This window comes from Phasianus colchicus, chromosome 1, assembly GCF_987193195.1.
Source record: "Phasianus colchicus chromosome 1, bPhaCol1.hap1.1, whole genome shotgun sequence".
NCBI lineage: Eukaryota > Metazoa > Chordata > Aves > Galliformes > Phasianidae > Phasianus > Phasianus colchicus.
The window spans coordinates 58272620-58295234 of record NC_143436.1 but is presented as its reverse complement, the minus strand read 5'-3'; the positions used below and the strand labels follow the sequence as shown (position 1 = coordinate 58295234).

At 38.8% G+C, this 22615-nt stretch overlaps 1 protein-coding gene across 4 annotated transcripts in view; it reads right to left on the bottom strand.

Annotated features, from left to right (window-relative positions):
• Positions 1 to 22615, bottom strand: part of DGKI (diacylglycerol kinase iota) — a 209992-nt gene that overhangs the window by 111736 nt on the left and 75641 nt on the right. For all 4 annotated transcript variants that reach the window (XM_090144503.1, XM_090144510.1, XM_090144523.1 and 1 more), the window contains exons 2-5: positions 18686 to 18794; positions 7878 to 7973; positions 4072 to 4146; positions 1384 to 1440 (exon numbers count right to left, since the gene is read on the bottom strand). In XM_090144503.1, the coding sequence (XP_090000629.1) occupies positions 1384 to 1440; positions 4072 to 4146; positions 7878 to 7973; positions 18686 to 18794 (337 nt within the window). The remainder of the gene's footprint in view (positions 1 to 1383; positions 1441 to 4071; positions 4147 to 7877; positions 7974 to 18685; positions 18795 to 22615) is intronic.

The following is a 22615-nucleotide window of genomic DNA, read 5'->3' as shown; positions in this document are numbered from 1 at the left end:
GTGGCTCAAAATACCCTCAAAAGTTAAAAAAAAACCACCAACATTAAATGACATGGAGATACCCATCATATAATAAAGAGCACAGAAGGGCCGAGGACCAATGTTTTGAGACACCACCATAGGGCCCTGTTATATTTGGCTCAGAAATACAGCTATATAAAGCAAAAATATCACAAGTCAATGCAGGAGAAGAGAAAGAGAAAAGGAAGTCATTTGGCCACTGGAGTAATTTGGACTCTTTCAGTTTGGACTACTTCCACTCTGGATGGCATCAAGATCAGGGCAAGAGAATAGAGGCTGTACAGGACTGCTGTACTCCCTCTCTGCAGGCAAGGGGGTTAGAAGGAGCCTCATTTGCACCTTGCTTTAATACCAGCCTGCACAGCAGAGCCCATCTTACTAGAAACTACCTCTGCTAAGAGAAGCTATGAAATGATGCTAACAAAGAAATAGGAGTCTTAAGGGGTACTGCTAAAGGAAGAAATAGGAGGCTTAAGGGAAGCTCTGTATAGTGACTGGCCCATAAACATTACTCTCCCATTTCTACCAAAAGTGAAAAACAAGCAACAGCAGTCATCAAGTGTTCTTCCATACTGTGATTACTTACATAAAAAGAGGTTCCATCATACTAGACTGGCAACCAAAATAAATATCACAGTTAGGAATTTTTCTCTTTAATTAAAAAATAAGTATCTAATGCATAAATAAGTTTCAACCATCAGCTGCGTTTTTGGTTTTTGGTATGTTTTTTTTTTTTTGGTTGGTTATTTTGGTTTGTTTTGGGGGGGGCTGACTGGTTTGTGGGTTTTTTTGAATGGGGTTCAGGAAGGGTGGTCAGTTTTGGTTTTATTTTGTTTTGTCTTAGGGGAGCAATAGCTTCTAACTTTGTGAGTCACACAGATATATGTAGCACCTTCAAGGGAGCTGGATTTGTATAGTAGCTGAATGATGAAATACACAAGTTTTTGAATGTTTGTTTTACTAACAAAAAATCTTCTAACACCAAGGATGCTTCAAAATAACTGAAAGGTAAGTACGGCAGAAGTTCAGGAAATCAGACAGAATCCAAAATACTACTTCAAATGTTAGAAAAAAAAAACAAAAGAAATGGAAAAGAATTGAAAGAAGAAAAGAAAAAAGCAACAGAATGGCTGAGTGAATGGGAAAAGATACAGCAGGAAGACAAAATGATTCCTGACAGTGTAAGCAATATAGTGCTTCAGCTAGAATTCATTTTACATTTATTCTGAGGAGGAGAACATGTCCCACTGGGAACCAATACTCTAAGACTCATTTGAATCTAAAAGCATAGGTGCAGTTCCACACCAGGTGAATCATTACACAAATCAAATGGAATGCAACCATCATTTGTCCAGTACTTACTTCTCTTGGAGATCTGGAGCTCCCTTCTCGGAAAGTTGGTTTGCAGCGAAAATTAATCTGGCATTAAAATAAAGCTGTTAGAACTGAAAATGAGCTGAGAGTTTATTCCAACATGTTGATATAGGGCAAGCTTCCAAGGCATATACAGCCTATTCGAATATTTATTTCACTAGTTCAACAAACTTACCTGGATGACAGAAAATCTCTTCACATGCCATAATGATGCTCTTTCCTAGATTTCTACACAATCCTCATCATCATTAAAGCTACTGCTGCATGCTCAGTCAAACTATTTAAAACTCTCCCTCCGTGCCAAGGAGGAAACTGCTTCATCTGTTTTTTTTCTTAAGAACACACTTTGTAACCAAAGTAGACTTAAGCTGAGTTGTCAAAAGTTAATAGGAGCTGGAAATCTAAGATCTTTTGCACGACTCAGCTTTATGCCTTTATAAACAAAATCTGTGGAAAAATTGTCTACGTTCTCAGAAAAAAACATAAATTATCATAAATTTCTACCTTTTCCTTATATCAGGATGCTTGGGGAGCATAAGACTGCCTCATGCAGTGGAACTGCCTCCTTCAGATGGGAGAGGAAAGGCAGAAAGAGGACAACAGGAGCTTCCATGAAGACAACATCTTTTTGAAAGTTGAAGAGAAAAAGCAATAAAAATCACATGAGAGTCTGATGAGAAAACCCAAAATATTTTACGAGGGCCTGTAGTGACAGGACAAGGGGTAGCGGTTTTTAAAACAGAAGAGGGCAGATTTAGATTAGACTTCAGGCAGAAAATTTTTACTATGTGTTGTGAGACACTGAAGAGTGTAGCCCAAAGAAGCTGATAATACCCCATCTGTGGAAGTGTTCAAGATCAAGACAGACAGAGCTTTGGGCAGCTTTATCTAATGAAAGATGTCAGGGATTGGAACTAGACAAACTGTAAGATCCCTTCCAGCCCACACCATTCTATGATTCTATGATCTTTTGAGTAAAATCAATAGAAATAAGAGCAAGAGAATATATAAAGAGAGAAAATTGTATATTGAAGAAGGGAGAGTCAGAGGAAAAGGTTAAAGGATAAATGGAATGCACTAAATGAAATGGATTCAAGTTTAATTGACTAGCCTTCAAAGGATAAAATCCTTACGGATACTGCATTGTAATGCTTTTGTTATGAAAATAGAAGGATCAAGTTTCCCCAATTTTGAATACAGTTCTTTACTTCCTATAGAAATGAGGGTTTTTACCTCATTTAATCATGGCCTTCAAAATAATAGTCCAAGTGAGGAAAAGAAAAAAGTGAATGAAATACTTATTACTTAAAAAGACGTCAAAACCATAGCATTCTCTTCTTCCACTGCTCTTCATATGGAATTGCAATTCATCATTCCACTTCCAAGTCCTGGGAAGTTGGAAAGATTTCCAGCTTATATTTAGTTTACTTACAACTTACACCTATGCAGAGAGGGCCAAACAGAAGACCTATGTACTTGTTTTAAGCACCACCAGGCTTAAGATGCAAATGGACTTTATAATAACCCTCTGCCAAGAGGTGAATTTCACGCTCTCTAGAATGGCATAAACAAATTCAACAGAATGGGTTGTATTTAAGTGCTACCACTGGCAATGCCACCAGCTTACTGGGCTATGGAGAGCCAGCAATGCTGCTGATGAAAGAGCTCATGAAAAATTCACTGGTAACAGTTTGAGCTGAAAGCATGTGCTAATGCTAATTTCACTGTGGGTAAAAGCATCGGGGGTGGAAATGGTACCTCTCCAACTTGGTATTATGGCAATCACTGTGACATTTGTCAACACAAGCCCAAATACTGGGAAACGAAAAACTCTTTCCAAAGGGTTGATGTTATAAATTTGTTTTGCATCAACTTCTTTTATGGAGAACAACATTGCAAAACATATAGGAGTGAAAATGAAGCTCTAATGAAATCAGTGGGGATATTCCCACTCGTTTCTTTACACATATCCCACCAAGAACGAAAAAGCAGAGGTGGAGAATCCCTTTTAGACATTACCAGTTAGTTAGGTGCAATGAGTAAGAATCACTGATGGGATAACTGAACTCTGTCATCAGTATTCTGTAGGCATTTGGAGGCAAAGAGGTCTCCTTGAAGTGACAAACAGGACAGATGCTCATAGTAATAATGGCACCATAAAGGAAAAGTTTGATGCTTTCTATTTCAAAAAAGTAACTTTGTTTCTGAGGTTTTGAGGAGAAAATAAAATTGCCTAGTAAATACAGTGGAAAATATTCAGAGTAGCATTTTATGCTGCATTGCTCATAATATATATAGCTGTCACAATATGAATTATTCTGGGCTTAGCTGAGGAATTTTGAAAGGCCAATTTTGTGCATGACAGGGTACTGCATTTTCAAGCTTCAATTTCCACTCTAGAAGTAGAGGGAAATTATTTTTTAATCATTAAAATTGTGAAAGCATTCAATGGTGTTTTGTTGTTTGATTGTTTGTTTCTCCTAATGGTTCACAGAGTTTCAAGAAATCTATTTTAACAGAGAAGCTGGAAATTTAAGGCAACATTTTAACAAATATATTTTGTCAAAACAGCTACAAAAACCTAATTTGGTACATGGTATTTTTCAGACTGGAAGCTCAGCTTGAGAATAGATGAATGTTGTGCCCATCAGTCTCCAGAAGATGGCAATATCTTACCTTCTCTAACTGCTCCATGCATGCATTATGGACCACAATCTTGCAGGCAGCACACTTCCTCCGCAGAGCAGATTTCTGCAAAAAGAAAGGGAGAAGTGTGTGGATAGAGGTATGCACTATTCTTCACAGGAAGAATGTTAGCTGTGAAACAGGAGATATTTCTCTCTTTATTGAAGGTATAATTTTCCTCTTGGTATTCTCAGCTGTCTTGTGCATTGAAAAAAAGGGTCTGAAGCTAAACTAAACTCTGGACTTTGTGAAGGACAGAAGTTTGTGGTACTCCAGCTTGTGAGCTAGCAGTAAGAGTCTCCAGTAACAGATACAGAGGTTACAATACAGATCATTGCTCTAAAAGGAAGAAATCTACAAAGATGGTGAGCAGAGCTAGTAAAGAAAAAAACCACACATGCAAATCAGAGGACTCAGTCCAATCAGGAAGAGTGTATCATTTCATGATCATTGTCCAGTATTGATTTTGATGGGCCCAATCATTCTTGCAGAAAAAAAAAAAAGTGAGTCACCTAGCAGAGAATGATAACCTTCTCACTGAATGTCGTGAAATGTTACAGCAGGGACAAAATTTTCAACCTAATTATGCTGGTTAGTTTTATTAATTTCACTAGGGCTTTTAAAATAATTTCCACTGAATCTCCTGGGCCAAAGCATATCAAAGGCAAGAGAACACATGCAGGAGAGAGAGAGTACTCTAATTTTTTGCTGTTTTTCCTATTTTTCTTCCCTTTTTTCTTTCCTTCTGGTGTATACTAAATTTAATAAACTAGATGAGATTAATTTTAATAGAAGTTTAACTTCCAGAGCTGCACATGAGGGACACAAACATTATGAGCACACAAGTAGAGGCTGAGTTAAGATTTTTGCATTAATTTTACACAAGCTCATTTAAATTTCTAATAAATGATTTCATTAGAATTCTCAATATGTTGAAAATGAACTCAAGAAAAAGCAGGGAAGAAGAGAACCATTAAGGCTCACACTATAATCACTACAGTTTTACTGAGTCTCATAACTACAAAAAGATTCCCTCACTGTGTTTGTGTGTATGTGGAGTTTGGTCCTTATGTTTCACCACAAGAACCATGACACTGTGAAACTCTCCAAGATGTCATTTGTATTGTGATTTGTTAGCTTTTCAGTTTCCATATTCATCACAAAGACCAAGGTGATATAAATAAATCAATTCCTCAGGTGAAAAGCTGCAAAAATCAAAAAAAGATAATGCCTTACAAGCTACTTTTTGAATATCTTAAATTGAATATCTTCCTGGTGGTGCTGGAAGCAGTTACAGGAATTATTTTTTATAATGAGAGAATAGTAAAAAATAAAAATAAGAAAATAAAAAATCAGAAAATCTTTTCCATTGCTCCTAGTTTCTTTCATTTATCATGAAATTTCAGCTCCATATTCCAAAGAATACAAAGTCTTTGCAATTGCAACTCAGCTAATTTTTGCTACTTCTCCATTGCAAACATTTGATCTTATACAGTCTAAATGTAAAAGAGGTAAGCCAAAAGAAGACCAGGATGGGCTTGAAAGATTTAATGGTCTTCAAAAATTCAAACTGGAAATACATCAGTTTAATATGACCTTTAAAAAGTTGACCACAGCTGATGTTAACTACATTTTAATTTCCATCTCGAGATCTTAAGGTAACAAAAGCTCTTTATACTGTAATATGTTACAAAAGCAATCATGTCAAGCAAAAGAAAGGGAATTAAAAACTGAGCAATTATAAACTCCATTGCATCCTTAATATGACTCAGTATCTCAAAGCCCAATGGCTGAAATTTTTACCATCACATAAAATGTGCACGAGCATTCCCAAATAAAAACATAAATCAATGAGTAATATTCACCAGCTATTACAGACAGTGTTTCCACCTTCTAAAGGTGCTCCTCTAAAAAGCCAAGGCACAGCCTTGCAGTCACATGCAACACATTATTAAATTTCCATGCCATTTTCAGTGAGCTAAATCACGAGGACATGTTTACTCATTCTGTTAAGAACCTAAGAGCAGTTATGTTGGACCAGACCAAAGCTCTACTCAGCCACAAATCCTGTCTGTTGATTTTTCCAAAGCCCACTGCCTCACAACCAATATAACTGTAGGACAAACACATGACACTTGTCTTGAATGTTGCCCCACAGTCACTACTGTGTTACAACTGGGGCTTTCCTTCACAGTCTTTGTAAGCAGACACATACTTAACCAGATTTGGCCTTTCTGTTATACATTATAAAGAAACTAATTTGCTTGAGAAGTCATAGGAAGTTATTATTAAATTGGAGCTACATAAAGCACTGTAGATTTGGATGAAACAAAGTGCTACTAATATTGGAAGTATCAAAATACCTCAGTTTGAATCAAATTACTTGATATGCTGCATTTTTAGGGGGTGGGGGTTGGTAGTAATCAAAGCAAAAATCAGAGAAGCAGACTCTAGGGCACCACAGAGAAGGATTCTCTGCACATTCTGCAGCCCAAGAGCCAGTATGCTCACCTGGGCATTGAATCAAAGCAATGGTTTGAACACAGGATCCCTACTCTCTAATAAACTTTCTCATCTTAACCAAGGAAGACAATTTTTTTTTCTTTTCATTTATTCTGCTGAAGTGGTTTAACTTTAATAATAAGTAAGTGAAGATTTACTGAAGAAGGCAGGAAATGTAACAGTGACTCCACAGTTCATTAATAGAGGACCATGAGCTACAGATCAACCCAGTGAAACATTTTAACATGCAGCAGAAAATCTTCATTAGGACAGTGCAAACCTTGAATATTCTATTCCTTACTGGTGAGTGCACTCAAGAGTTCAGAAAATCCAGTTCAAATCCTTGCAGTGAGAAAAATCACAAAAACATGATCTGAACCCTACCCAGGCAACACAGCTAGTGATATATGTGCATATAGGAGGGTTGCTCCAAAAGTACTGCCTCCTCTTTTATGATGTTGGCCCATGACATCAGAGGTAGATGGCGGTGGGTTGGTGGTAGAGGACAAACCTTCCTGCCAATACTCTGCTACATGTTGTTGTCATGTAACAGCAGGCAGAAGAGGGGCAGTCTGACAAAATGGCGTCTGATATGGAAGTGCATATGAAGCAAAGGCTTGTCACTGAATTCCTCCACGAGGTAAAAAATGGCGCCTATTGACATTCACTGATGCTTGCTGAATGTTTATGGAGACCAAACAGTGGATGTGAGCACAGTGAGGTGGTGGGTGCTGCATTTCAGCAGTGGTGACACTGACATGAAACACAAGGCACATCTGGGACAGCCTTGCACAGTGGGCATGCAGGCTCTTGTTCACTGCTGAGAACATGCACAGCTAATGGCAGCATCTATGTCGAAAAATAGTGTTTTGTAGATGAGGGTTTGCTCTGTCAAATAGTGTCACTGTGCTTTTCATAGCTGTTGTAGTTTCAATGGAAACAAATGGGAGGCATTACTTTCGGAGTGATCTTCACGAAAATGAAATAAGCTAGTTTGAATATTTCTCAAATATCTCAGTAACTTAATTCTTTCCTTCCCGTATTAATCAAAACTATTCATTAGGCCTAACCTCATTATGTAAATATTCTGGGTCATTCAAAATTGTTTGAGGCTTTTTTTTTTTCCCAAGATATTTAGCCCACAATCTTTTGTCCCTTTTGTATTCATTCTCTCAGAACACTTGCATCAACAACAGCAGTAAGCGATTCAAATTGCCAGGCTTCTGAGCAGTGTAACAAACTGAAGGCAGGCTCATTATAACAGAAACATAGAAGGGAATCTGAAAATAACTCACTGAGAATTTCACTTGGCAGCTTTCCTCCCCCAGGTAACAGAGGTCCCCAGAAACGTTTGTCTCCAACCACAGATGCTCTCCATTAACAGCATTTTCCTAAGAAAAGATTGTTGAACTGGTTTGTAAAATTCAGAGATGAGAATACACAGAAAAAGAAGTTATACTTGATTTTCATTATACATTTAAAAAATAAAAAATAAATACACAAAGGCATGTATTATCAAGTTAGATGACACCTTTGTTTAAAGGATGCTGATCATGGAAGGAATTACATGTCCGCACAGAAAAACTTTGCCCATGTTCTTCCCATAATACTTAGTTTAATGCTAAATTTCATAAACATGCAATATATATAGAATTGTAAAGAAAGAAAAAAATCAAGAGATGAAACAAAACCATAAGTACTAAAATTTCAATTGCAGAAGCCCCGGAATTTGGGAACTGTGACCAAAAGTGCAAAATAACTTTAGGATAACAGGAGAGTTTAGACAAAGAAGAATATTTAAAATAGCTGGATCAGCACTATATGCTTATGTATTATACTATATACTATGTATACTATGCTGTATACTTATGAAAACATCCAGAAAACATTATCCAGAAGAGACTAGACTTTAAGTTTATACCTGAATGCATGATATATTCAAAAAAGCAATATTTTCAAAATCTACCAAGCATACAGAAAGGAATGATTAATAGGGTGGTATCTGATTTTATTTCAACACTCTTCTTATTTAACCAAATACATCCTGCAGTTCTTTACCAATTCTTGGCCTGAGGAAATTTGGTTGTAAAATGACTATAGGTTTCACTCTACTGTAATGCTGGCTCAACTTAAAAGACCACGTTTACTGTACATTTGAACAAAGTGAATAAGCAGGATTTCTGCTCAGCCAGAATTAGACCATGGTGGAAAACACTTTGACAGTCTCTGACATTTGGTTCCCACACTGCAGAAGTCACAAATGATGACGCTTACCAAACAGATGGCGTCCGACAGCAGGATGCTCTGAAATAGCCATTTTAGTTAAAATAATTTATTCAAAATTCTACTGACGGTTTCAAAGTGATGAAATGAGAAAGTTTTTCTTGCCATGTGGATCTCTTAAGTAACAGAGAGAATCAGAAGTGGCAAAATCCTTTGTCGTCAAGAGAACAAGTGTGTCCACAGAAGCCAAATTGTCAAATCTGCACATGCTGCCTAACACAGCTAATGTGCTCGCTTCAAATAAACCATAAGGAGAAGAACAATATGCATTTTTTTATGGTGGGAGTCTGCTTGTCCACTGGCCTGACTTCACCAGAAATCTTGCCGCGAATGTCATATGCAGTATTACTTCTCAATACAAGGGGCTGGATCAGTGCAAGGCTTGCAGACCAGTCTACTGCCATTACAATATCTTCATTTAGTTGTACACTGTTCTATACCTCCATTACTTCTTATTCTTCCATCTGTCTAAACTGTAGACTCTGTAGGACAGATATTCCTGAACTGCACAGTTCAGTGCATGACAGTTTAAAGCTGAGACTTCTCAGTGCTTTCATAATGCAAAATAGCTTCTAAAGACTCGAACTCACTAAGGCTTAAAGCCTTACCCAGATGGCAAATTACTGAGACTGGAAATTCTTTCCTTTCAAGTTTGTTCTTATATTAAAGCAGTTTTCTCTGGCAAGAACTTTATCACTCTTGCAGCACTTCATGGAAGCCTAGTCACATCATGCTAATAAAATTACTATGCCCACAGTATTGTTCAAAATATTAAATTCCTGTCTAGTTTACAGAGAGCCAGACAAAACAAGAAGACCAAAGCAAGAGGATATGAATTCAGTGTTTGAGCTGAGCACGTTCTCTGCTGAAGAAATAACACAAACTCATATTATAACCCAGTGCTAAATTTTACAGATTATAAAAGACGGTTAGGAAAGTTAAATTTGGGAAGCTAAGAAAGCATACAGCTCCTGGGACATAACTTTTAATCAGGAATCAAAATTCCATTTTAAAAAATAGATTAAATTCCCCTTCATATAGACTACACACATATAACTTGCCATCTAGGAATTATAAAGTGGCCTATTTCCATAACCTAGTTTAGACTGATTGAGTTTGTTCTCCACTGCTCCATGTTCTATCATTTTCCAGCCTCATTTTCCATCACAGTATAAATAAAATAAGTAGTCTACAGGGATGACCTTTCTAGTTCATGCTATGAGAGAGTTCAGGCAAGACTAGATAATAAAAATGTAAATAACCTGATCCGGTAGGAATGGCAAAATTCCAGATATCCAGTGCCACAGGCAATTTCACAACACTGTGAGAAAATTAACCATCTCAATTCCAGCAAAATGGCATTTGAAAAACCCTCTTTCATCTTGAATTGCAGCACAAAGCTGAGATTCCCCAAGAAGTAACACCCTACCCCAAAAAGCTTTTGCTGTCAATTACCTTGTCCCAATAAGATCAAAAGGAATTATTTGAACTTCACTGTTTTGAATTTTACAGGGCAGTGTCACTTATATGGTCAGACATTTTGCTACTGCTAATGAAAATCAAAACGGTATAGTCAAAGGAAGATGTTTTGACCTTTTTCAAGTTCAATTATTCATTGACTTATAATAGGAGGATATGACAACATTCAATACATTTATATGGAGCAGTTTGACTTCAGCAAACCGGTATTTCCAATAAAAAAATTTACAGGCAGTATTCCACAATGTGCTGGACAAAAGGGTACTCCACCTGCCAGCACACAGCTGACAGGGGTCACTGGAACCACCTCTAGTATGAACTCTCATTTAACACACAACTCAAACACATTAAAGTCTACATCAACATTTGTGGACTCTGACAGAGACTTTTCCACAACAGATTTGAGTTCAAGAACCTTCTCATAAATAATTTGCAAGCGTAGCATATTTTGTATTTGATGTCCTTATGGCAGGTTTAGAAGCAAATGACAGCGAAAGTGGCAGCCATCCCCTTTTTGTCCCTGACCCTTCAAACTCCAGTCTCTCACACTCACACTGCTTCCCCCATGTCAGATCTGGTGGCTGTGAAGCTATACAAAAATCAGTTCAACTGCTGGGGAAAAAGCAAAAAAAAGAAAAAAAAAAAAGCTGATTTTTTTTTTTTACTAAAAACAGTCAGACAAAATGGCTCACCCCATGAGCACAGAGCACACAATGGCTGGATCTGACACAAGGAGTGATGGTGAAGGGTGGATAATATAGAGCCAGTGTGTTTGGTACCAATTCACTATTAGAAAAGTTCAACTGATACGTCAAAACATGATTTTAGGTGGTGTGCTTTGCTTTTGACTTGCAATGTAGAAAAAGGGTCCAGGAGGCCCCTGGAATCCATTGCTGATAACTTTCTGGTTCAGGTTTGGACAGACCGACCAGAGGTGAAGCATTGCTGAATGCAGAGGAGATAATTAAAGGCATTAAGGTTAGAGGCAGCCTGGGCTGCAGTGACCATGCCCTGTTCGAGTTTGTGATCTTAAGGAATGTGGGCCTGGCAAAGAGTGGCATCAGGACCCTGAACTTCGGAAGACTGAACTTTAAGCTGTTCAAGGAACTGTTGGCCAAGATCTCCTGGGATGCTGTCCTTAAAGACAAAGACATTGAGGAAAGCTGGCTACTCTTCAAAGATTCCTTTCTGAGAGCACAAGAGCTCTCCATCCCTCTGAATAAGAAAGCAGGGAGAGGAGGCAGGAAACTGGTATGGCAAGGACCTGCTGGGCAAACTGAGGGCAAAGAAAGGAGCATACAAGCTCTGGGCACAAGGGCTTGTCACCTGGGAAGAATACAGGGATGCTGTCCGGACTTGCAGACGTAGGATCAGGAAAGCCAAGGCGCAGACAGAATTGAACTTGGGGAGGGATGTGAAAAACAATAGGAAGACATTCTACAGGTACACTGGCCAGAAGAGACAGGCCAAAGCGAGTGTACATCCTTTGGTAAATGTAAAAGGAGAACTGGCTTCAACAGATGAAGAGAAGGCTGAGGTACCGAATGAGTTCTTTGCCTCGGTGTTCACTGACATCCAGGATTCTAATATTTCTCGCATCCCTGAGCCCTGCATCCCTAAACTTCTAGGTGGGAACCAGGGGAGTAAATCTCCCCCCCACTGTAAGGGAGAGCAAGAACAAGACTGCCTCATGAGACTGAATGCATACAAGTCTATGGGGCCGGATGGTATGCATCCCAGGATTCTGAAGGAGCTGGCTGAGGTGGTTGCCGAGCCACTCTCCATCATATTTGAAAAGTCATGGCTGTCAGGTGAGGTCCCGGATGACTGGAGGAAGGGTCACGTCACTCCCATATATAAGAAAGAGAGAAAGGGGAACTACAGGCTGATAAATCTCACGTCCAGATTCTCCTGGACAACATCCTTGATCACATGAGGAATGAGCATGTGATCCGAGACAGCCAGCACAGCTTCACCAGGGGAAGGTCATGCTTAACCAATCTGCTGGCCTCCTATGATGGAGTGACGGCACTGCTGGACCAGGGAAAGGGGACCGATGTCATTTACCAGGACTTGAGCAAGGCCTTTGACATGGTCCCCCACCACATCCTTATCTCCAAACTGGAGTACTGTGTCCAGGTCTGGAACCCCCAATACAAGAAAGACAGAGTGGTGCTGGAGAGGATCGAGAGGAGGGCCACAAAGATGATCAGGGGGCTAGAGCACCTCCCCTACAAAGACAGGCTGAGGGAGCTGGGCTTGTTCAGACTGATGAAAAGAAGACTGTGGGGTGACCTCACTGCAGCATTTCAGTACCTAAAGGGAGCTTATAAACAGGAGGGAGTCAACTCTTTGAAAGGGTAGATAACTGCAGGACAAGGGGAAATGGTTTTAAGTTGAGGGAGGGAAGATTTAGGTTGGATGTCAGGGGGAAGTTCTTTGCAGAGAGAGTGGTAAGGTGCTGGAACAGGCTGCCCAGAGAGGTTGTGGATGCCCCATCCCTGGAGGTGTTCAAGGCCAGATTGGATGGTGCTCTGGGCAGCCTGGTCTAGCATTAAATGTGAAGGTTGGTGACCCTACCTGTGGGGAGGGGGGTTGGAGATTCATGACACTTGAGGTCCCTAACAACCCAGGTCATTCTATGATTCTGTGTGTGATTCTGTGAAGGGTACTGCCCATTGTCTTGGATAAAACAGGAGTAACCATGGCCTAATATTTTTCGGTCTGGGGAACTGCAACCTCTGAATTCTTGCCTGGCTTTCCAGCCCTTGCAAATGAGCACTCAATGCCCTGTGACAGGGAAGAGCTCTGCTCACCAAAGCGGAGCAGCAGTGCTCTCCTGGCAGATGCAGCCAATATGGTTTTCCAGAGAATTGTTCCTGATCCACCACCACCATACTAACAGACAAAAATAACTTCTGTATGACATACATTCCTTAAATATGAAACAAAGAATACACAATTCCCTCTCCTCCCCATCCTCACACTGAAGCAAAAGAGAAATGGGAAATAACAAATGGGAGTTTGGGAACAGTGAAACTACACGTGCATGTGCATGATCATAACTTTCTGTGCACATTTCACTAAATCAACCTAATTTCATTTTTTAAGTGCCCAAGCATGGTTAGTTGACAGACCAAGCGTTACATTTTTCAGGTAACTTCACATCTCACTGTTCTTCAAGCTGCAGTCAGTACAGTTTAAAGGCAATGCACAGAAAATAATTTAATTTACCACGTTAAAAAGCCATGGACATTCAGCCAAATAAATAAGCCAGTTCTCCCAAATTTTAAGTTTTTAGGAGCTGTAACACCACTTCTAATAGGAGGAGTGGAGCTCTGATCCACTCCTGTCATAACTAGCATTTTGCAAAAAAAAAAAAAAAAAAAAATCCATTAGATTTCTAAATTGAACTATTAGGAAGGTGTTTTTTTTCCCCTTTGTTAACACTACAGTGAGAGAGATGAGTCTTCTTATAAGTACACATTTGGGTGATAAGTTATGATTAATATATAATTAGTGTTCATCAATACAAATTTAATTAAACATATTTGTAAGCAAAAATGATTAGCTTTAGCCCTTTCTTTTTCAAGGTCACTGCTGAGCAGAAACAAGTTTGTTTGGATGTCTTTTCCCTGAAAGCCTGTCTCATATGTTTTGCTTATATTTTACCCTGAACTCTAAAATTCCAGTCGGTAATGTTCATGTTATAAATAATATCCTAAACATTGTTTTGATTGTATATCCATATGAATTTAACTACAAATTTGCACATTGTGAGAAAATTCTTCACACAAAAATCACCTTTTCTTTAATTACTATGAGTGTAATGGACACAAAACAAAAAACATCACAGAAACACAATACTGCATAATTAGTTAAAAAACAAAAGAAAAGAGAGAAAGGTTCAACTTTTAGACCTAGGTTTGTTACATTCTCTAGTTGTTTTCTGCCATCCTCATTTCTACACCCCCACCAGAGTTTCCCACATCCCTGCATCCACTGCCCACCCCTATATTCTCTGCTCATCTGTACGCAGAAACAGAACAACAACGTTTGTCTTCATGGATAAGCAACATCTAGATGCTATCAATTCAGATGATGATTCCCTACACTGTCGTGAAACATTTTCTTGGCTGACAACAGCTTAACTTCAGTCCTTTTGGGAGCAATTGAAAAAAATATTTTAAGAAGGGCACTTTCTGTAATGTCATTGAAACCTCTATACCCCTGCAAACATACAAATGGACACCATTTTGGAATATGACAGCCCTCCTTTTTTCTCCTTAGTTCTCTCGGGAAAGATCATTAGTTCTCCAACATTCATTGAAAAAGTAGTGGCAATGTAGAATTACAGAGACTGAGCACAGTATTTCATAAGTCATCCACACACAAAATTTCAGAAGTTTTAGAAGTATGCATGGAGCTTCTGTGCAGTCATTTTTCTTTCAAACAGATCCTTGAATAAAGCAAAGTCTATTCCACTGAAGTCCAGGATTGTAATCCTGTCACCTGCTTTGTTTCCTCTTCTCAGGATCCTGAACTTCACCATCTCATGCTCACTTTAGGCAAGGCTGCCAATGACTTTTACAGTTCCTATAAGTTCGTTTTTGTTTGTAATACAAGGTCCAGAAGAGCACCTTCCTTCATCAAGCTCCTCAATCACTTGTGTCACAAAGTTACCATCACAGAAACCTCCTGGATTGCTTGTGCTATGATGTTCTTCCATTAAACATCAAACTGGTTTAAGTCATACATGAGGACTCTGGCCTTCAAATATGAGGCTTCTTCCAGCTGTCTAAAGATCTCATCATCTACTTCCTAAACAACACGTAGCAGGCAACCACAACATCACCTGTGTCGGTTTGCCCTCTAATCCTGACCCATAAGCTCTTCACAGTTTTATCATCCATCCCACAGCAGAGCTTCAAGCATGCTTACTGCTCTTACATTGAAGGAAAACTTCCCCTACTCAATATCCTGGCCTCACTTTCCCTAAAATGTCTTCATCTATGTATTGTGACACTCCAGCTGCATGTGCTATTACACCATGTCTCTGTGATCCCATAGAGATCTCAGCCTGAAAGCTTCTACTATTTAGTAGAAAGAACAGAAGTTTTTCTGTTAAAATGTCCCATGCAACTGAACAGAATCATAGAATGCTTGGGTTGGAAGGGACCCCAAGGATGATCAATTTCCAACCTCTCTGCCACAGGCAGGGCCACCAACCTCCAGATCTGATACTATACAGGTTGCTCAGGGCCCCATCCAACCTGGCCTTGAAGACCTCCAGGAACATAGCATCCACAGCCTCTTTGGGCAGCCTGTTCCAGCACCTCACCACTCTCTCTGTAATAGATACTCTCAACGAATTAATTTTATAGGTTATCACATATTACTAAACACTATAATTTTGAACTTCTACTATCACAAAGCTTTGATGGTTTTTTTTTTGCTTTATTTCTTAAGACCTAAAAGTTTCAGGGGTTTTTTAACATGTACAATTTTTTGTCCAAAATTACAATATTTCTCCTCTGAAGAACACTCAGCTTGCATCTAGATAACTCGGTTGTGCTTTAACAGTACTTAAAGAACAGATCAGTCTCAAGTTTTTTCACTGAATACCAGGAATGAAAGCTGCGTGTTTTCAGACATCCCTTAAGGGGCATAACTAGGGCTCTAAGACTGCATGGTCACAGGCCACAAATACCTACTGATGAGAAAGCAAGAGACTGGCATCATCAGACAAATGCATGGTGGAAAAGAACAAAAAAATAACGAGACAGCCTTGGCCAGTAGAAAGCTCAACACACTAATTTCTGACAGGTTGTCAAGAATTTTGTAGGTACCAAAAGCTAAAAGGCAATATGTTAAAGGGAAATACAGGATGACTTTGCACCAAAAAAAGAAAAAAAAAGTTATGGTTATCTCCTTGGGAAAATGTGGCAGTAAGAAAATAAAAAAGATCAAGATCCTCAGAGGTACATATGCACTACACATGCACTATATGAGGTGCCTTGGCCTGTGCTTATTTGAGGATCTAGGCTAGAATTGCTTATTTCATCATTTAACATGTAGGAGTGTTGAAATGGTGGAGGGTGAGAAAAGAGGCTGAGAATAACAAATATGTCACAGGGACTGGCATTCAAGGTGGTTCCTTTTGGAAAGGCAACTTCTGCATTGCCCTGTAGTTATAGCATCACTTACTCCTGAAAATATATTCTGTATATTCTGCTGTGAATAACTATTACTAAGTTAACTACTAGTTAACTTGAATTAGATGTAGAAAATATGATGAAATTGAGTATTTGCAAGTAAGAGAAAATAAGCATCAGGGATGATAGACAGTTACCACAACATTAAAATATGTATCTTCTAATGTAAAGGGTCTTAAAAACATCAAAATTATCACCTCCATTCTACAGCTAAATAGGCTGGTGTACTGAAAGGCAAAACAATTAATCTGAGCTCACTTACGAGGTCAGTGGCAGAGCAAGGAACAGAAATCCCACTCCCTGAATCAGTGTCCTGTTCACAAGGCCATCTGATAATGGCAAATCATCTGCCAAGAGTTACCAAAAACATAGCCAGGAAATTCTTTCCAGTTATTACTATGAAGACAACAAGGACAGATTTCTACTACTTTTCCTACTGTAAGTTCAAGTGAAAACTTCTGTTCACCGGAACTTTGGAAATTTCATCAGACTTTGGAAAGGTCTCCCATCATGGGTCCTTGGAGAACCATCGTGGAAATACTGAAGGATTGCACAGATGGGGATGCAAGATGTCTTGATTAAATCTACCTTCCTTCTACCTAGTGACTCGCTACAAAGACTTCCTCTCTGGCTCTAATACATCTTAATGTAAGAAGCCATTCATTCTACCAAATATACACCTGGAAAGAAATAACAGTTTTTAAAACTTAGAAGTGTTTTTTTTATTTGTTTGTTTGTTTTAATTGATATTCATTACCCATCATAAACTTTGATCCATTTTATCTTTTTCACACCTCCAAAACACTTCTCTATTATCTCTCTTACTCATGCTGCATCTCTAATCTGCAGAAATCCTGTTCCCCCCTGCATTCATCAGTTACTACAGCTGGTCAGTCCTGGTTCCTCCCAACCTCAGATGTCTTCCACTCACATTCTGCCCCTTTCCCCACATGACACAGCGTTGCCTCACCTCTTCAATCAGTAGCAAAGAATGTCACTTTTAAGAAGGATAAATTGTGGGATTTCATGAGTTTTTGTTTGTCTGCTTTGTTTTTGCTTGTTTGGTTTTTTAATCACAATTTTGAAAGATGTTTAACTTAGCCTGCACTTTGAAGAAATAGAAATCTGGAGGATCATTCAGAAAGCTTAGGCACGTGTTTTAGAACCTTCCTTAATCAGGACCCAAATCTCCTGCACACAAAGATCATCCACATAAACACAAGCTCTTCTGTGTGTGCTTTCAAACTCATTCTAACACACTCCTATTTACTATACTGTAGAAAATCAGACTGAATACAAACAAGCTTCTTGCAGTACACCCTGTAAAATTTTATTCCATTAAACTTTGAATGTTACAGCTGCACACCATCTACAAAGCCATTCAGTCTTGGTATAAAACCATCTGAGATGAACCATAAGCCATACTCATCAAAACAGAAGTTGTCTTTATCCAAAGGACAGATGGGTGGCTGCTGTTAATGCCAGCTCCTTACTGAGAGCCCAGTGTAAAATCCACTGCATACTTTGCTTTAAATGGGACGTTTTTTTCACCTGCTGGCTTAAGGATCAATTTCTTGACATGCACTAATACATAACTATATTAGATGGTGCAGACAGTGCATAACCAGCCCCTTCTGAACTGGACCAGAAACAGAATTAGGAGAAGCAAGACTGGGGAAAGAAACAGATGTTTTGTGTCTACAGTCCAGCTTTGACCCAGAAGTTTGTCCACGTTTGCATAGCACTGTGATCAAAGATTTCTACTACTGCTTCTACAGACCCCGCCAACCCAACGTGAATGCTCAGCCTTAAATTTTGGCTCATAAATCAAAACTACAAAATCCTGCCGCATTAAAATTGAATCACCATTGGATAGCAGTCCTTGTCAAGAAGGCAGTGAGCAAATGTAGCCAGACAGTTTCCAAGACTGGAAAGTCTAAATAGTTCTGTCCAGTGCTGCTCAAGTCATTGCGCATTATCATGTCTCTGCCTTCTGCTTGATTTCATAATGGAAGCGTGTTTCTAATGACCAGCACTAATTCTGACAGTAATGCAACGTCTAATGTTGTTTTAAGGTTGGAGGGAGCATTAGCCAGAAATACATTGCCATAGAAACAAACACCTACAGTCCACTCTAAGGCTGCCCTTGGTTCCTTCACAGGTCCATTGGAGACTGCAATGTTGAGGGAATGAACAGGAGCCAAGTGCTGGAGGCCTGACCTGGAGATTGCTTTCCTGCAGATTGAAAAGACAAAAAATAGATAAATTGAGGGTACGTTCAACATAATTATCCAATATTATTATCCACCCCACCCTTCTCCAGAAGTCAGAAGAGGTAGCGTAGCATCTAATTTCAGTTTGGGTTAAAAGGTGCTTGAGTACCATCTCCTGCTAAAACAGTTAAGGAAAAAAATGAAGTAATGTGATCACTGAAAATTACTGCTTAATGAAGATCAGTTACTCAAGTGACACTAAGCTGAAACATCAAACCCAGTGGGCTGCATGTGGATCTGTTTGCCAGTTTCAGTGAAATCCTCCATTTTTACACTTATTCTTTACATACCAGCAGATCCTGCTGAATGAATTAACGTGTAGTTCCAAATAGCTTTTAGTAGAGGAATAATGAAATATGAGTTTATTAAAAAAAAAAAAAGAAAGAAAAAAAAAAAAAAAAAAAAGGTGGTTTCACTTGGTCTGTAGGCTGGGAGAAGTCTTCCATTCAGCATCAAACTATACAAAATATGACATTAGAACACACCTTTTTTTGTCAATATCAGCATGCCCTCAAGGTATTGCAGCTGCTTTCCCCTTAGTATTTAAATACTATCTCTTTGATCCAAAGTCATTCTTTATATAGATATGGCAACAACAGAGGTTGACCAACACTTCTAAAGCTCCACAAGGATTGAGTTCATTTTCACCAACCAGTTTCCCCAGCCACACTCAGTCTTACCAAATCAGCCTTGAATAGCAAGTCATTAGATGGAAGCACAAGGTACTGCTGATACAAAGCTCAGTTTCTCTTAGATGGTTTCATAAAACTTCATAGTACTATTGCACTGTCTATTTTTGCACCTGATGACAGTGGCCAAAACAATCGTATAGCTTCAGCTGCAATAATTCAAAACAGGATAAAAAAGACTAACAACAACAAAAACATATCAAGGAGAGATCCCTTTTTTGTATGCTCAATGCACTCAGCTCCCACATAGTGAAATGACAGTCTGTGTAAAGAACATTTTTGTGATACCACTCCCACAGCACAACAGCTATTTATAGCATCTTCCAATCTTACCGCTGTCTCATGGCAATAAAGGTCAATTGAGCCAGTAATGACAATCCAGGTCAGCCATATGCTAAATAAATCATTTCGTTGTCCTGAAAATACATGGTGCAATACATATCCACGGTAAAGGAGCTTGGAAGCCTCATTGCTCATAATATACGTCCAGAAAAATGGAGTGGGCTGAATTAGAATGTCTTAAATTCTCTTTTCTGTGGGTAGCACAAACAACTGAGCACTTTAACAGCCTCTGATCGTCCAGTGCCCCCTTTCCACTTAAAACAAGCAAGACATTGACATTAAAAGATTTTTCCAAGATATTTTACATTTGAATAAAACCCATTAGAAGAAAAGAGCCCAATGAAAAGACTTTTGCTTCTTGGCAATATATCAAAATTGAGCAATTCAGCCACAATTTCAGCCAGGTATTTTAGCAGAATATAATCTAACAGGTCTTCTCAAAAACCAGACAAAAGCCTTAAAGAAATACAAGAAACTACAAAAGTATATTTTCAAAATTGACATTTTTCCTGCAAAGTGTCCAATATTTGGCAGCCTCCTTCCATGCTGATTTGCTACCAATTTGGTTATTGCTTATTACTAAACACAACAGTACATTCTTGTGTTTAACCATATTTATAACATGACCATTTTTTGGTGAAAGTGGAGCTGTATCACATTTTCCACCTTGCATCACTGCCAGTGATAAATCCACCCAATGGTTACTTAGTCCTGCCCTCATAACAGAAGAAGGTAGCTTCCACTTTGTGCAAAGTGCACAAGCAAAAGTGGCTGAATAGGTGTTTGCAATTAATCTTTATCGATGAGAAACAACATGTTCACCAAACTCTGCTTACAGCCTATTACTTGCCAAACAACACAGCCAGTAAGGCTGCATCAATCCGCGACATGAATTTAATAAAGCAAATATTGTAATGAATATTCCAGGAATAAATTTATCTGACCCAGTCTGAGGACAAGGCTTCCAGCTAGAAAGCAAATTCAGCACACTTAGAAGGTAAATATGCCTAATGAATGGCTACAGACATCACAGCATCAAGCCTTGGATACTCTTTCAAGTCAGAATTAGAGACGTGCAAGCTTCCTGTAGCAGATCCTGACACATGGCCCACATTCTCTGGCAAGCGGAGGTCAGGGAGTCTTTAAAGGGATACTTGGCAGAGATATGTGCAAACAGTCAGCCAACCCTTTGTATGCCAGGTTAGATTTAGGGTTTTGGCTGGAAAGCCCACAAAACATAGGCATGACAATGCTTTTTTTCAAGCTTGTTTCAACACAAAAGCCTTAATGATTGCAGGGATCACAAAATGGCACGAACCAGTCAGAAATAATGCTTATACCTGAAGGCAATCTCGAAATGCCACACCTACACAGTTTCTTGTCAGAACTTTGTTTGGGGACAAAAAGACAGCATCAGAACACCATGTACACTACAGAAGCCTTTCCCACAAATAAAAAGGTTAGACTAACAGCAAGCACATGATTTTCTAATAAGTGTAATGCAGAAGATAGAAGGAAAAACAGGGGAAAGGGAGAATAGAATGAATCTGATAACAGAGCAGATGCTGAGTATCCAAGAGACTATATCATATTAACCTAACTAGTATATTATACTACCTGGCACTTTTCCAATAGAAAAGTAACATGAGAGGCTTTCAGTAAGCCTTCCTAGTAATTTCCCCTCTACTCTGCTGAGTGCATGAATGAAAGCACAGCCTCAACGGGCAGCCTTTCCCATAAAGGTGAAAGGAATCCCTATTCACCTGGTGAGAGACAGCCAGGAAAAGTGGATCTGTGCCTTCGTGAATCTTCAGACAATTAAGTCTACAATTTTCCTAAGAGGGGCACGCCAGCCTGCTTGTAAACTCAGAACAAGAAATAAACATTGCAATCAACAAGGAAATGCTGTGTCATACCATAATCTATATTTTTCTTCATTACTTTTGTAGATCAAGTAACAGTAATTTGTAGTAGATGCAATTAGCAATCCAACACACGACCACTGTGAAAGAGTATACATGCACATACACGAGTATGTCATTACATATATAGGACAAAAATAACTGACACTAAATCCATAGCTGACTGGGGAAACTCCAACACAGAAGTTGGCCATCTTGGAAACCAAAAGGAATCTGCCATTCAGGCCTGTCAAGTATAACAACTGCATTTAAAGAAAAGAAAAGAAAAAAAAAAAAAGAAAGAAAAAGCATTACATTCTCATTTTGCTAAAAAAGTCTCAGGCAAGATATAACATACTTTATTAGATCAAAGCATTCATATTTGATTAGGGGAGATTTGAGTTTATATCCCAGGATTTGGCTTTATTGAACATTTTCCTCATCATTGGGCATAAAAGAACTGTTCAATGAGTGGCTTAGACTGAATAGTTATGCCTGAATCCTCAAAGACCACAAAAGACAATTAGTCAATAGTAGTCATCTGAGTGTTTAAAAAAAGAAATAATAATTACAAAATAAAGAGTATGTTAGCACTTCACAGGGTTAACAGATTGAGCATTTTAGTTGTCGCTAAAGTTGGTGTTGTTGCATTTCCATGCTGGCATTATTATCCTCCTTTTCAAAGAGGCAAAAGTTATTGTGGGAGTAGAGTCCCAGCTGGAAGGCTGAGAAATCAGAAAAATGCAGGGACTGGTTTCCACAGGTCCTATGGCTAGGCCATCTGCCAGGAGGCAGAATCTGGGAGTCTTTTCTCCATTGAAGTTAACTTCTATATCTACCAAGAAAAGCAG